Here is a 13,609-nt window from a genome sequence, read left to right on the forward strand (position 1 = left end):
TACTGGATATCACTTGCTTTCTTCCTTACCGCGCGTAACTAGCTACACACTGCATAGAGGGTATGCCTGTATCGTACTGTGCGTGCACGATAAGTTTGGATAAAAACACTTGTTCTTTGTGTGAACAGAATGGCGCTTGCTTTAGCTTGCTTTATTGGAAAACTCGCTTGGGTGCATCGATTAACGTAGGCAAGTATGCTGTGTGAATCGATCACCTAGTTCGATTAGTAATCCGCAAAATGAATAGTGTTGCGCACAAGGCAAACGCTACGGAGATCACAGTGTATTTAATGAGCATGCCTCACATCCACAGAATGAGTATATAACGAGTTGTCATCCGCTGTTACAAACACGATAATCACTTTAAACAACGCTTCCGCTGTGAGATCACACAGTGTATATGATTGTCAATATATGCCGCGAAACACAGAGTGAGTATCTAACGAGTAAATCCGCTGCGAGATCACTACCTACAATAGTCACTCTACAATCACCCCATCTAAAACCTAAAGTATGAGGACACATTACCTCATACTCCAGTCTTGGCATATTGTACGCGCTGTGCACACCCAATTTGTATTAAGACGAAAACTGTGGATACGTTTCGGCGTCATTATCTTGGTAAGTTCTGCACACATTTGTCGAGAATTGCGCATAAAACGTAGTGTTTTCTCATAACGAGCAAATGTCATTTTACCACCACCTAGTATATAAACGCGCATCTAGAGTACGCGCAGCGAGCAAACGCCCACAAGCAAGCGCATTTTATAACAATAAATACGCATTTTATTAAGTCATCTAGTGTTAACTTGGCAAGCACAACGCTCATACCTTATTTGTACACAAAGCGAGAATTGCGCATAAAATGTAGTGCTTTCTCATGACGAGCAACCGTCATTTTATTACATCTGGTATACGCGAATCTAGTGTACGCGCAGCGAGCAAACGCCCATAAGCAAACGCCTTTTATAACAAGAAATGCGCAATTTATTTCATATTCTAGTGGTTAACTTGACGAGCACAACGCTCATACCATAGATTTGTACATAAAGCGAGAACGCGTATGTTATCATCGTTAGCATGATAGTCACTGCGCAAATAACATGATTTATACACGTAAAGCAAGCGCGCATATACAACTCACAATCACCTAGCTGTTACCTTGTAAAGCACAGCGTATATACCCTGCTTTATAGAAAGATGACGAGCAAGCACGCACACTATAAAGTCACCTAATGTTAGTACTATGAGCATTTTTGTATATTCGAGGATTGTATACATAATCACCGCAATCATCACCTTAGCTGTATTGCCATTATAATCTATTTTAGCAAACATTGCTACTGCGTTCTCCGACTTACAAAAAAAATATCTTTTGTATATTTTGTCCGAAACTTCGCAACGCTGTTCTACCGCGACCTTAAAATTCTCTTTCATGTCCCTGTCACAAGTAAATAAACACCATAGAATCAGCGCCATCACTTTGACATGCTTTAAAACACGCATTAGGTGCATCCGACGAAAGGGAATTCTTGAAGCCAATAGAATGAATACCTAAAGGTTAAAAGGTAATTGGAAAAGGGCACGTGGTATAACTTGGTACGCAGGGAATCTTGGAACGCTTTGAATGTAACCAATTCAACGCAGCACAAAGGTTAATACGTCTCGGGGGAGTTCTTAACCCCTTCACCCTATTTATTCGTCTCCCCGTATACTCTTGCGTCCCTTTTTGGAAAAAGGGAAGAAAACTCACAACATTACAACATAGAGACCGTTTTATAAGTATATTTAACAATTAGACTACGAGTTCTAGTTTTCTTTGAGTCATAATAGATAATCAAATCGGCGAGTTGGCTTTTTGACTCATAAAAGCGAAAACGAGTTGTCTAATTGTTTTAGTATAAACCCACCCATATACTACCCTCAAGTAATTAACGAATTTAATAATTCTCAGTAATAAATCAACCGCTTTTGTCGCCGCTTTTTTGCTACTCACTATCTATGGCTCAATAGATAGTGAGTACGGGGGCCAATCAAATTGTGAGATTTGTGATAGTATGTGAGTGGATTTATACTAAAGATATATAGAGACCCTTTTACAAGTATATGGAACCAAACTCTGCCTGTTCACTTGTCTATTGCTAGCCTACCTGTAGTCTTTAAGGGTTTTTTTGGGCCAGATAACCCAGAGTTAGATATTTGGCCGCCATTTATGAAAATGCTAGTCGCAATCGCAATGTTAATCCCGTCTAACAGATATCCCATTCCGTTTCACTTCATTCCATTCCATTTCAGTTACTCCTCCCCTTTTAGTTACAACTCTTTCTACTGATTCTATGAATGGAGTTGCCTTTCCCCAAAGGAAACTGTAAAAAAATATATAAGCAAAATATGGCACTTGAGATGATGTTTATCTCAGAGTGATAACCCTTGGGACTAGGCCAAATAACCGCTTGATAAAGGTTGATGGCTCAATAGAGGTTTCCTTATTAAACTCAAAAATGGTCAAAATGAGTAAAAAAGACTATTCGCAAACAGTAACACGCATGCATCAAAGTAAGCGTATGATGTTTATAGACTATCGAACCGTTGAGGAAAATCTGGCAAAATTGAACTACTGGTTGAGCTTCAGGCAACCGTGTATATGGTACCCACGCCCGCTTAACAGAGTTGACCTTAATTTATATTCTTTGACAGGCCAGTACCCAGGATTTTTCTTTGGGGGGAGGGGGGGTGCGAAAAAATCCGAAACAATGGACCTAATTTTCCCGGGGGGAGAGGTGAGTTCCCAGATAAAAATCTGACCACCAACCGTGTATATGGTACCCACGCCCGCTTAACAGAGTTGACCTTTATTTATATTCTTTGACAGGCCAGTACCCAGGTTTTTTCTTGGGGGGGGGGGGGGGGGAGGGTGCGAAAAAATCCGAAAAAATGGACCTAATTTTCCCGGGGGGGAGGGGGGAGTTCCCAGATAAAAATCTGACCACCAACCGTGTATATGGTACCCACGCCCGCTTAACAGAGTTGACCTTAATTTATATTCTTTGACAGGCCAGAACCCAGAATTTTTCTTGGGGGGGGAGGGGGGGGGGGTTGGAAGAAATCCGAAAAAATGGACCTAACTTTCCCGGGGGGAGGGGTGAGTTCCCAGATAAAAATCTGACCACCAACCGTGTATATGGTACCCACGCCCGCTTAACAGAGTTGACCTTAATTTATATTCTTTGACAGGCCAGTACCCAGGATTTTTCTTGGGGGGGGAGGGGGGGGGTTGGAAAAAATCCGAAAAAATGGACCTAATTTTCCCGGGGGGGAGGGGTGAGTTCCCAGATAAAAATCTGACCACCAACCGTGTATATGGTACCCACGCCCGCTTAACAGAGTTGACCTTAATTTATATTCTTTGACAGGCCAGTACCCAGGATTTTTCTTGGGGCGGGGGGGGGGGGGGAGAGTGCGAAAAAATCCGAAAAAAATGGACCTAATTTTCCCGGGGGGAGGGGTGAGTTCCCAGATAAAAATCTGACCACCAACCGTGTATATGGTACCCACGCCCGCTTAACAGAGTTGACCTTAATTTTTATTCTTTGACAGGCCAGTACCCAGGATTTTTCTTGGGGGGGTGGGGGAGGGTGCGAAAAAATCCGAAAAAATGGACCTAATTTTCCCGGGGGGTAGGGGTGAGTTCCCAGATAAAAATCTGACCACCCCCGAAAAAAACAATAAGGGATTTTTTATCTCCACTGGACGTTTATTTGTGAACTTTTGAAGCACACTAGCATACACACATTGGCACCAGTGTGTATGCAAGTGTGCTTCTAAAGTCGGACGTTTATTGCCAGATTTGGCTACATACCAGAGTGATCTAGCTTATGCTTTATAGTTTTGTCTACAAATAGCACGTCTATTGAGAATCGAACTTTAGAAGCACACTAGCATACACACATTGGCACCAGTCGGGCCAAGACGGGACGCTAGCACAGTCTATTACCCGTGCAGTTCGGCAACCATGGACAGCTGTTTCGTCCTTATTAGGACTCGTCAGCATGGCATAGCCGGTTTGCCTCAGTTAAACTTCATCGGCAAAAAAAAAACTGCAGGGCGACTTCGACTCGAACGAAGTGCTTTAAACCACAGCTCAGATCCATGTGGGATCTAGAGCTGCGACCGGGCTAGCGTGATGCCAATTGTGCGGATCACGCATGCGACCTTTGCTAGTCTAAAACTCCGTCGGATAGCCGAACTATCCTTGCGAGTATGTATACATAAATGTGAACTTTAGAAGCACACTAGCATACAAACATTGGCACCAGTCGGGCCAAGACGGGACGCTAGCACAGTCTATTATCCGTGCAGTTCGGCAACCATGGACAGCTGTTTCGTCCTTATTAGGACTCGTCAGCATGGCATAGCCGGTTTGCCTCAGTTAAACTCCATCGGCAAAAAAAACTGCAGGGCGACTTCGACTCGAACGAAGTGCTTTAAACCACAGCTCAGATCCATGTGGGATCTAGAGCTGCGACCGGGCTAGCGTGATGCCAATTGTGCGGATCACGCATGCGACCTTTGCTAGTCTAAAACTCCGTCGGATAGCCAAACTATCCTTGCGAGTATGTATACATAAATGTGAACTTTAGAAGCACACTAGCATACAAACATTGGCACCAGTCGGGCCAAGACGGGACGCTTGCAGTTCGGCAACCATGGACAGCTGTTTCGTCCTTATTAGGACTCGTCAGCATGGCATAGCCGGTTTGCCTCAGTTAAACTTCATCGGCAAAAGAAAACTGCAGGGCGACTTCGACTCGAACGAAGTGCTTTAAACCACAGCTCAGATCCATGTGGGATCGAAAGTGGACCTTCGGCCGTTGTGGGGGGTGCATTCGCCTGTTTGAAACCTTTCCTTTATTCCTTTTAGATCTATTTCTGAGAAGCAAGGAAATCCGTACGCCACCAAGTACAGAACTTTAATCTGCGGTCTTGATCAAGAGCTGGGGACTAGGTATGTGAGCACAAAATTCTATAATTGTGACGTCACATATACGTCATGCTAATTGTACTTCTGATATTCTAATAGATTATGATGTCATTAATACGTCATGCTCATGATACTTCTATTAGTATAAGTTTTTTCGTCATTAATACGTCATAATTATGATACATATGAAATTTCAATTAATTGTGACGTCATCAATACATCATGCTCATAATACTTCTGATATTCTTATAAGCTATGAATTCTAAATACCATCGTAAGAGGTTTACTTGGTACCCCCCTGAATTTTGATAAAATTGTAACAAGCGCTTTAGAATGCGATCATCTAAAGAGAATCAAATCCCCCTTCCGTTTTTTAATTAACGGAACTCAGTTGACAAAAGGCAATCTTTCCTATATCCATTATCTCCAATGAATTGCTGATTGCGAACGTTATCTCCGCACCGGTTATATGATAAGCCTCCCCTCCCCCCCCTTTAGATATGTGGCTCTAGACAGCTCCCTCCTATCCCCCTCCCCGGATATTTGGAAAGGTCCCCCAAACCCCCATTCCATCTGAGATCAGATCCAATGTTGGCACCTTGATGAAATCGATTGTTTTGTGTCCCCTTGATTGACATTTAACGCAGGCTTTACGTCCCAATTCCCACCCCACTCGAGATTGCAGCAGGAAGTCCATGCTTTATTCTAAGCGGTAAAATTAACTACGATTTAAAACGTGTAGAGATGAGGGAACAATAAATGCATGATAATGTTTTTTCTTCTAAGTGTTCTCGAGCTTGCTGCTCTCAAGATTCATTAGCGCCGCCTCTCACAGGAAGCTTATCGTTGATTTGAGTGCTGATCGAATTCACTGGTTGTATCCCTTTTACCGAACACCATCTGGTTCGAGTTCAACCTGATATTGGGTGCCACCGCTAACCACAAAAGTTTAATCGTTTTCTTTTGCCGTTTGAATCAAGCGATAACCTAGAGAAAGAAAAATAAAGTGTGATGTCCTTTTCAAGTTTTAACAGCATCATGTTTTTTTACATATTTACATATGGCTTGAATCAGACGCTTAATATTCGAGACTCGATAGATATTTTTACAAGTTAAATCCTATTAGACGATTAAACGTTGGAAAGATGAGCACTAGTCACGCAGCGACGATGACAGCCAGTGTTTTTATATTTGTCAGAAGCACTATATTAAGGACATTTTATCTTACCTCTATACTATTATAGAATATTCTTATGCAGAGCCGTAATGGGAAATAGAGATTTACGATTTTATATGAATGGATAATAAGAGGGAAATAGAAAGGGGGAGGGGGGACATGATGCGGGGACTCCTGTACTCATTCTTATCCGTGTGTACTTCTTTAAAATGTGATCAGCGTGTAAAGAGAGAATAAAGGTGAGGAAAGAGCAAGCACTAGAATACTTAAGACTTATGAACAGGCTGATATTATTAACTGCGTCACCCAAGGTATATTAATTAGTCTATGTTTGATTACAATAGGTCAAAGTCAAGTATGGCCTTCGATTGGTCCTCCAGCAATAAGCGCGATGCTTGCATTCACTCGCAATTTTTTCAAGTGCTCGACTTTTCAGGGGCCGTCCACATTAACACGGATTCGTTTGGGTCCGTATAATTTTTGATACGTTTAGGCCTTCCGTCTACACTAACACGCGGGCTCCAGCGAATCCGGATACTTTTGAAAACGCCGTCGAAAGTAAATCAAAATGAATCCGTATACTTTGGTCCGTAGTGTGGACGGTCGAATCCGTATCAAAATGAAAGCGATGGCGCCATATCGCAGGCGCGCACCGCTTTGAGCATGCGCATATCATAAAAATGACTTTACCCCGTACCTTTCAGCGTTTTCAAACGTCTGAATCCGTGTTAGTGTGTGGACGGCTGTATCCAGGCGAACACGCTGCGAAAACGATAGTGTGGACGCGAATCAAGTGATGCGTTTTCGGTGAAACGAATCCGGATACTTTTGAATCCGTGTCAGTGTGGACGACCCCTCGTTTAAGGTTTGCGCGCTATTCTCTAGCAAAATTCAGTGGAGCAATTCTTCATTTGCACAGAATTCGCGCGCGCGAAAGTGTATATTGCTGTAGGCCTAAGGTCAAAGCTTTTTTTCGCTTGATGTTTAAATGGTCTACCAAGATAACCATAAATATTCAACTGAAATTACTCAGCCTTGCTCTTTCTCCATTCTAGTGGCGGCCTGTTTGAATAAAATCGTGGAGAAAGATTAAACTGTCCCTTTAACAATGTCCCAAATTATTTTGCTGATGCAGGCCATTAGAAACCCCAAATGTGTTTGAATGGCAAGATTGTAGAATGTTGTTGGCCTTAATCTTAATTAAGGGGATAACGATTGCAATTCCCTCCCCGGGCACGAACACTCTTATCAAGAGGAGCATTGATCAGATTGCGTGCGACCATTATCGACCATATAAAGAAAGACTCAACATCTCGCCTCGTCTGAGATGAGATAACCCGCCCTGATGAGCATAACGGAACGAACGATTACGCGATTATCATTCGTGTGTTCCGCTTTTTGCGATATACCACTAGATACCAGACAAGGTTGATCGTTATAGACCATTAGTATAGGCATAGATAGATCTAAATAAGTAAAAATAATCAGATATAATGAGTCTTGAATCATCATCCTTAACAAAATATGTTATATCAGAGTGGATGCCAGACAAAGTCAGGTGGTCCTATACGTCCTATAAAAACGAGAATAAAGAAATGACTTTGTATGACAGAGCATATATCTTTTATTCCGGGACAACAATAACTATGACATCACCAACAGGAATTCCCCAAGGTCCCATTCAAGGTCCCATTTTAGGTCCTCTATCGGAAGACTATCGGAAGACTTCCAGGAGATAAAAAGTATAAAAAAGTGCATGTATACCACATGGAAGCACTCTTCGTAGGCTTTCGTGCAACATTAGTCCTATTTCGTGACATTTTTTTCTTCGTCCATCCTCATGCGCCAACGGGCAGAACCGCAAAACGCAACCTGAAACGGTTCATTTATCAGGAGGAATTCCGGTATGAAGATCTCGGTCAGCGATTGTAAAATAAAAGCTTCTGATGACAGAAGCTATAACATAAAAACAAAACATCATTAGAGCAAGTACCAATTCGAAGCGAGCACTGAAAAACCGAACTCAATGTCATATACAGAATAACGTTTTTTATTTGTTTTGAATTAATAATGCTTGGCTTTGGAAACCCTCAAGTCTTTTGAGACTTCTGTATGAAACGCAACCTCAGTGTATATTAATTTGAGGTCATAAGGTCGGTTGGAATAGAAGAGCTTCTTTATATGGGCTCCTAATTAGCCGGCTACTCTGCAGCCAGAAAACGCGGACTGTTGATTTGAGCATGAAGGGATTTACGCTAAGTCGTCGTTGAGTGTGTTCGTCGAGTTGGTTGTATCTCGCAAGGTACGTTGCTCCTGCACGCGAAGAAATTCTTTCTTCTACGAATAAAGATTTTCTTCAAAGCATTCTTCCTAGTGTTCACATGGTAATAGTTATCATCGTTTTAGCAGTCTTCAGGCGAGAATCACTTTAGAATATCTTCTCGACAGCTAATGAAGCTTATTAGTGTACAAGGTTACGCCGTGGTTGATCGCGTTATGCTCTTAGTGCCATAGCTCTTTGCGGGCTACACGAGAGAATCTAGTTATCCTAGATTCTAATTATCCTCGAGGCGAGCTTCGTGGCATGATGTTATGTGAAGAGGTTGCTACTCGAACCCAAAGAATTAAATAGGGGAGTCAGGTCAAAAGCGTTAAAATAATAAACGATCATAATCATTTATAGATATTACAAACTTGCAACAATCACACATTCAACTATTTTCCGATGTCCTTTAATCTGATTTACCGTGCATTTATTCCCATATGACAATCAATGTAATTCTTTCTCATGATTTATAATAAGCTAAAATTTAGTGGAGAAACTTGCGCGAAAAACGTAAACGTTTCACCCAGCGCATTACTAACACAGGAGAAGCTTTCTGCTTTCCTCACACTCACTGCGGGCTATCTTTAAAACTGAGGTTTCTATATCTTGTAAATTCCCTCTAACGACTCAGACATTCACAGACCTGATTCGAAATAACCGATAAATATACACATTACTTTCTACTTTGCCCATGGCAAACTATTCCGGACAGTTCTTATAAAATCCTAATGTCTCGGGAATGTCTGCAAGCATATCGCGATAGAAAAAGATGCACAGAATTCCGTCTGAAAATGTCACGCAAAAACGTTACTATTCATTGTACCCCGTTGAGATTTTCTTTCTCGCGACAAAATTCCCGCCGTTCGTCCAATCCTCCTTGCAGCGAGCTGCGGCGCAATGTCACGTGATCTTTGCTATTGCGGAATGCGTTGCGGCCTTGCCCGGATACAGTATGTAGGATTGGCAATTTTCTTTATCGTCCTCAAAGTAATTTGTGAACTATGGATATGAAACCGCATATTTGTTACATACTATGCTACGCTTTATAGCTGATTTTATATGTATATTGCTGTCAAATATGTCTTTGTCATTACCATCATTTCCAGCATGTTTCACTCTTTTATTTTTAGAACAATGGCATTTATTTGTAGAATACCACATTTGTTATTCGATCCCTGTAAGATATAATACAATCACTACCAACACCGCTAACATTAACCACTATTATTTTTCAGCACCATCGACACAAATGAAAACCACCATATTTTATACGTCATCCCACTCTTGTTTATCGTTCCATGATTTTAATCCCACCACCACTTTAATACCCCCTACTTCTTTTCTCCCAATTATTATCACAATCCACACTTCCTTTGATGTCATTTTAAATCTTCACCACATCCTTCATTCTGGTAAACCGCCATCAACAATCGGCATTGAACAAAAGCCACTTGTAAATGGCATTAGCGTACTCCTGCATGGTAATAGGGAAATACAGTGAAATCTAGAGATACTCTCGTTAGCGAAAGTTCAGATTTATTTTTTCTCCCATCGATGATAAAAAACATGAGACATTTTCTCGTTATGACAATACACTATTTTTGGTCCTATTGACTGCATGTTGCACTGTATTGGCAAAACACCTTAGAGCAGATATTATTTAGATTAGATTATTTAGAGCAGACATGCTCTGTTCGTCAATTGTCCAACAGCACGCTACATCATAGCTCATCAAACATTACTATGTAATGTTGTGACTTTTGTAATGATATAACTTTTTTCCGCAACGCTGAGCAATAGGCCATGCGAGTTTAATGAGAATTTAAAAAAAACATTTTAGGGGCTTTTAGGGATATCAAAGTGCAGAGAGTTGTCCATCACTCATTCGATGTGACGCGAGAAGACAAGTGTCGTGATTGATGCTCAACGCATTGATGACTTCGATGCCTCTGGCATACTTTATCATAGCTACCATAGCGGTAAACTACATACAATGGATTTTTGCGGTGTTATAGTTCACTTCCTTTTTAGCAAGCTTAACATCCTTCTGTTTCTCTTTCCAGTGAATACCAAGCTTTTATTTGCGATCCTTTAAAGAGTGGTCCATCATTCTACATAGCTGACCTCTTAAAAATCTGCTGCAAAACAAAAACTGTCACCTTAAATAAAGTCAATCTTAAATCAAGATCAATCTTAAATTGCAAGTACAGCTATATTTCCATATGCTATCCATGATGAAGAAGTAATCATTTCTAAAGGATCTACATACACCCTTGCCCCTTCCCACCCCAAGTACCTTGTAAAAACACTAGTATCGTAGGTGAACCGGCAGAGACCGAAAACTTTGGATTGTCGGACAGGGAAAAATAATTACATTAAAAGCAAATGAAATGTCAAAATATATGTCAAATTATTCCGATGCGAAAATAGCACTGATGCAGATACTGTTAATTGCTCGATGCAGTGTTCTTAGCTGTTGCCGTGGGGCTAGTCACAGGTACACTCCCGGAACAATATCCAAACGCTCAATACGAAATGTCATCACTAAAATAAAGAATATCATCGCTCTCGGGGGGTCTACAAAAAAAAGAGAAGCCGAAAAACTACCCCCAATCCCATTCATAGGTATTAACTTGCGATACATGAGATTATTTATGCGGCCCTGGGTAACACGGTGCAGCACTTCGTGGAATTAGGCTTTTTTTTGGTACCGGCAAGAGCACTTGAACTCAGACCAACCGGTGGGAATTGTGGGTAACCGCTTTCCTTCCCTACGTCTTGGCTCAGAGCAGTTTATTTCTGCTCTCTCTGTTATTTTCTCTGTTATTTACTTATTTTCAACGCGGCTCTGGTCCTGTTAAAGCTTAAGGTTAGTCGAAATGCACCTCTTTAAATTACCTCTGCACGTATTTAAATTATACAGGCTGTCTACTGTTTCAGTAATATTTGAGCTATTCAGGCAATTGAGTAATTTTTAATATATATAAGAAAAATATCATACCTAACTTGAATTAATAACAAGGTGTATTAAGCTATATTGTTATCAATTCTGAATTATATCCTTAAAAACAAAATTACCTTTGCATCTTTCCCGGTGAGATTTAGAATAATCGATAACTGTTATCATCTTAGTGTGTCTTAGATAATCGCTTCAAACATTGTATCAACCTATCAGATGTTTCCATTGTCCGCCCCATTTGGTAAAGTTATCCCACATTTTGTTTATAACCCTTTTATAAAAAAAAAATTAAATAGCTTTGTTGCTGCATTGCTATCTAAAGAAAACTTTATTGGACGTAGTTGCTAGAAACCCCTCCAGTGAACTTCTCTGTTTTGTATCCAGAATGTTCCAGGGTCTCTTTTATTGCTTCGCTGATTTTTGCGCATTATGTCTAGACATGCAATAAACTACAACACTTAAACAAATGAACCTCATTTCAAGAGTTAAATTATTATGGATTGATACCATATAAAGGGATCAGTAAGTCATTAGCAGCCCGGGGAGAGGGAAAGGAAGAAGTTTTCTAAACTTTGTAAACTCCGTGTGTCTAGCTTCCGGTCATTGCATACCCTTGTGGCATCTCGTTTGTTGTTCAAGGTAGCTATGTCTTGTCATTATAATTAATGTTCCTTTGATATTTCCTGACCTGTTGTTTTAACTGCGCGATTTACCATTAGACTAATATTCCGTTTTGCCCAATGTATTTTTTAATAGCTATGCTTTTAATTCATTGATATCTTTTGCACACAGTTTTGAGACTTAGAAAAGTTTAAGTGGCTTCGTCAGAGTGCGTTCGAAGGAAATTGACGATCGTTTTAGTCTTCGGGGGTATTTTGTCGCCTCCCACATCGAGAGAGTGGAGCTTCCGTATGATTGTATAGCGACGCGCGCAAGCAAGAAACTTGCAGAAAGCAACTAACGCTTCTGTATCATCGCCCCAGGCAATACACTGAGCGCGTTGTGTAACATAATAAACATTGCATAGATGGAGTAACGCAATCCAATTTACAATTCTTTTCACAGATTGGCTCGAGTACTGACACAAGAGCCCGCACGCCGCCGCGTGATGTGTCAGCAGCTAGCCATATCTACGGTCTTTTGCACTCTCGTGCTTTTTGCGACCGCAAGGCCTGATGGGCTCTTTTTGACTGTGGAAATGGAAGGTAAGATTTGAAGGAAAGGGTGTGAATATATTTCAGACGTTCTGTTGAAAAGTGTTGAAAATCGAATGCAGTCAAACATGAGTGCAACTTTCACAAATGTAACCGCTGTTGGGGTCGGCCTTGAAACGGAACCTAAAATTTAGACAGATAAAGACTATCTTTATTTCTACGTCTGTAAGATTTTTTTCATGTCTACGTCTGTAAGACTTTCTTCATGTCTGCGTCTTTAAGCCGTTCTTCATGTCTACGTCTGAAAGACTATATTCATGTCTACGTCTGTAAGACTTTCTTCATGTCTACGTGTAACATTCTTCATATCTAAGTCTTTAAGACTTTCCTCATCTCTACATCTAAAACTTTCTTTCCGTCTCGTAGAGGACCCACACGCCAGCCCTCACACCAGCCCATCGTCATGGCTGTACCAGGGCGATATCATGCTATCACAAGACCAAGAGAGTCTGCTGGACTTACCGACAAAAGACAACGAGAAAACCACCTTTCCCCATCGCGCATACATGGCGAGTCGAGATGAGAAGCGCATCTGGTACGATGGCGTCATACCCTACGTCATCGATTGTAGTTTGAGTGAGTTAATGAAAGTTTTCTTCAGTTTTTTTTACTAGTTTGTGGTATTGCGCGGTTGTGTGATATCCTGTGTGTTTGTGCTCTGACCTGGATGTGTGGTATACCTGTGTATTTGTACCTTGTCCAGGATGCGTGGTATACATTTGTAAGTGTAGTATACCTGTGTGTTTGTGCGTTGACCTGTACGTAAGGTATACCTGTGTGTTTGTGCCACAGGCAGCAAAATTGTGTATCTATGAATAAAATGACTCGCAATGACTCACTTGTTGTGTTGTTTATTACTCGACCGCGTTTGAAGCCATTCGGCAGGGATTTCACAGGGTTACTGGAGTTCGAGGGCCAAACACTTCAACGGCCAACGGACTCAACTTCTAGG

At 41.2% G+C, this 13,609-nt stretch overlaps 1 protein-coding gene across 4 annotated transcripts in view; it reads left to right on the forward strand.

The window, feature by feature from the left end:
- Positions 1 to 13,609, forward strand: part of LOC5519420 — a 28,977-nt gene that overhangs the window by 2,454 nt on the left and 12,914 nt on the right. For 2 of the 4 annotated variants that reach the window (XM_048720932.1, XM_032364323.2), the window contains exons 2-4: positions 4,922 to 5,005; positions 12,509 to 12,648; positions 13,024 to 13,233. In XM_048720932.1, coding sequence (XP_048576889.1) covers positions 4,922 to 5,005; positions 12,509 to 12,648; positions 13,024 to 13,233 — 434 coding nt within the window. Of the gene's footprint in view, positions 1 to 4,921; positions 5,006 to 8,173; positions 8,461 to 11,258; positions 11,354 to 12,508; positions 12,649 to 13,023; positions 13,234 to 13,609 lie in introns of those variants that run through there. The other 2 variants (XM_032364324.2, XM_032364325.2) reach the window with 2 other exon arrangements.

The sequence above is a fragment of the Nematostella vectensis genome, chromosome 13 (assembly GCF_932526225.1).
Source record: "Nematostella vectensis chromosome 13, jaNemVect1.1, whole genome shotgun sequence".
In the NCBI taxonomy this organism is placed as follows: Eukaryota; Metazoa; Cnidaria; class Anthozoa; order Actiniaria; family Edwardsiidae; genus Nematostella; species Nematostella vectensis.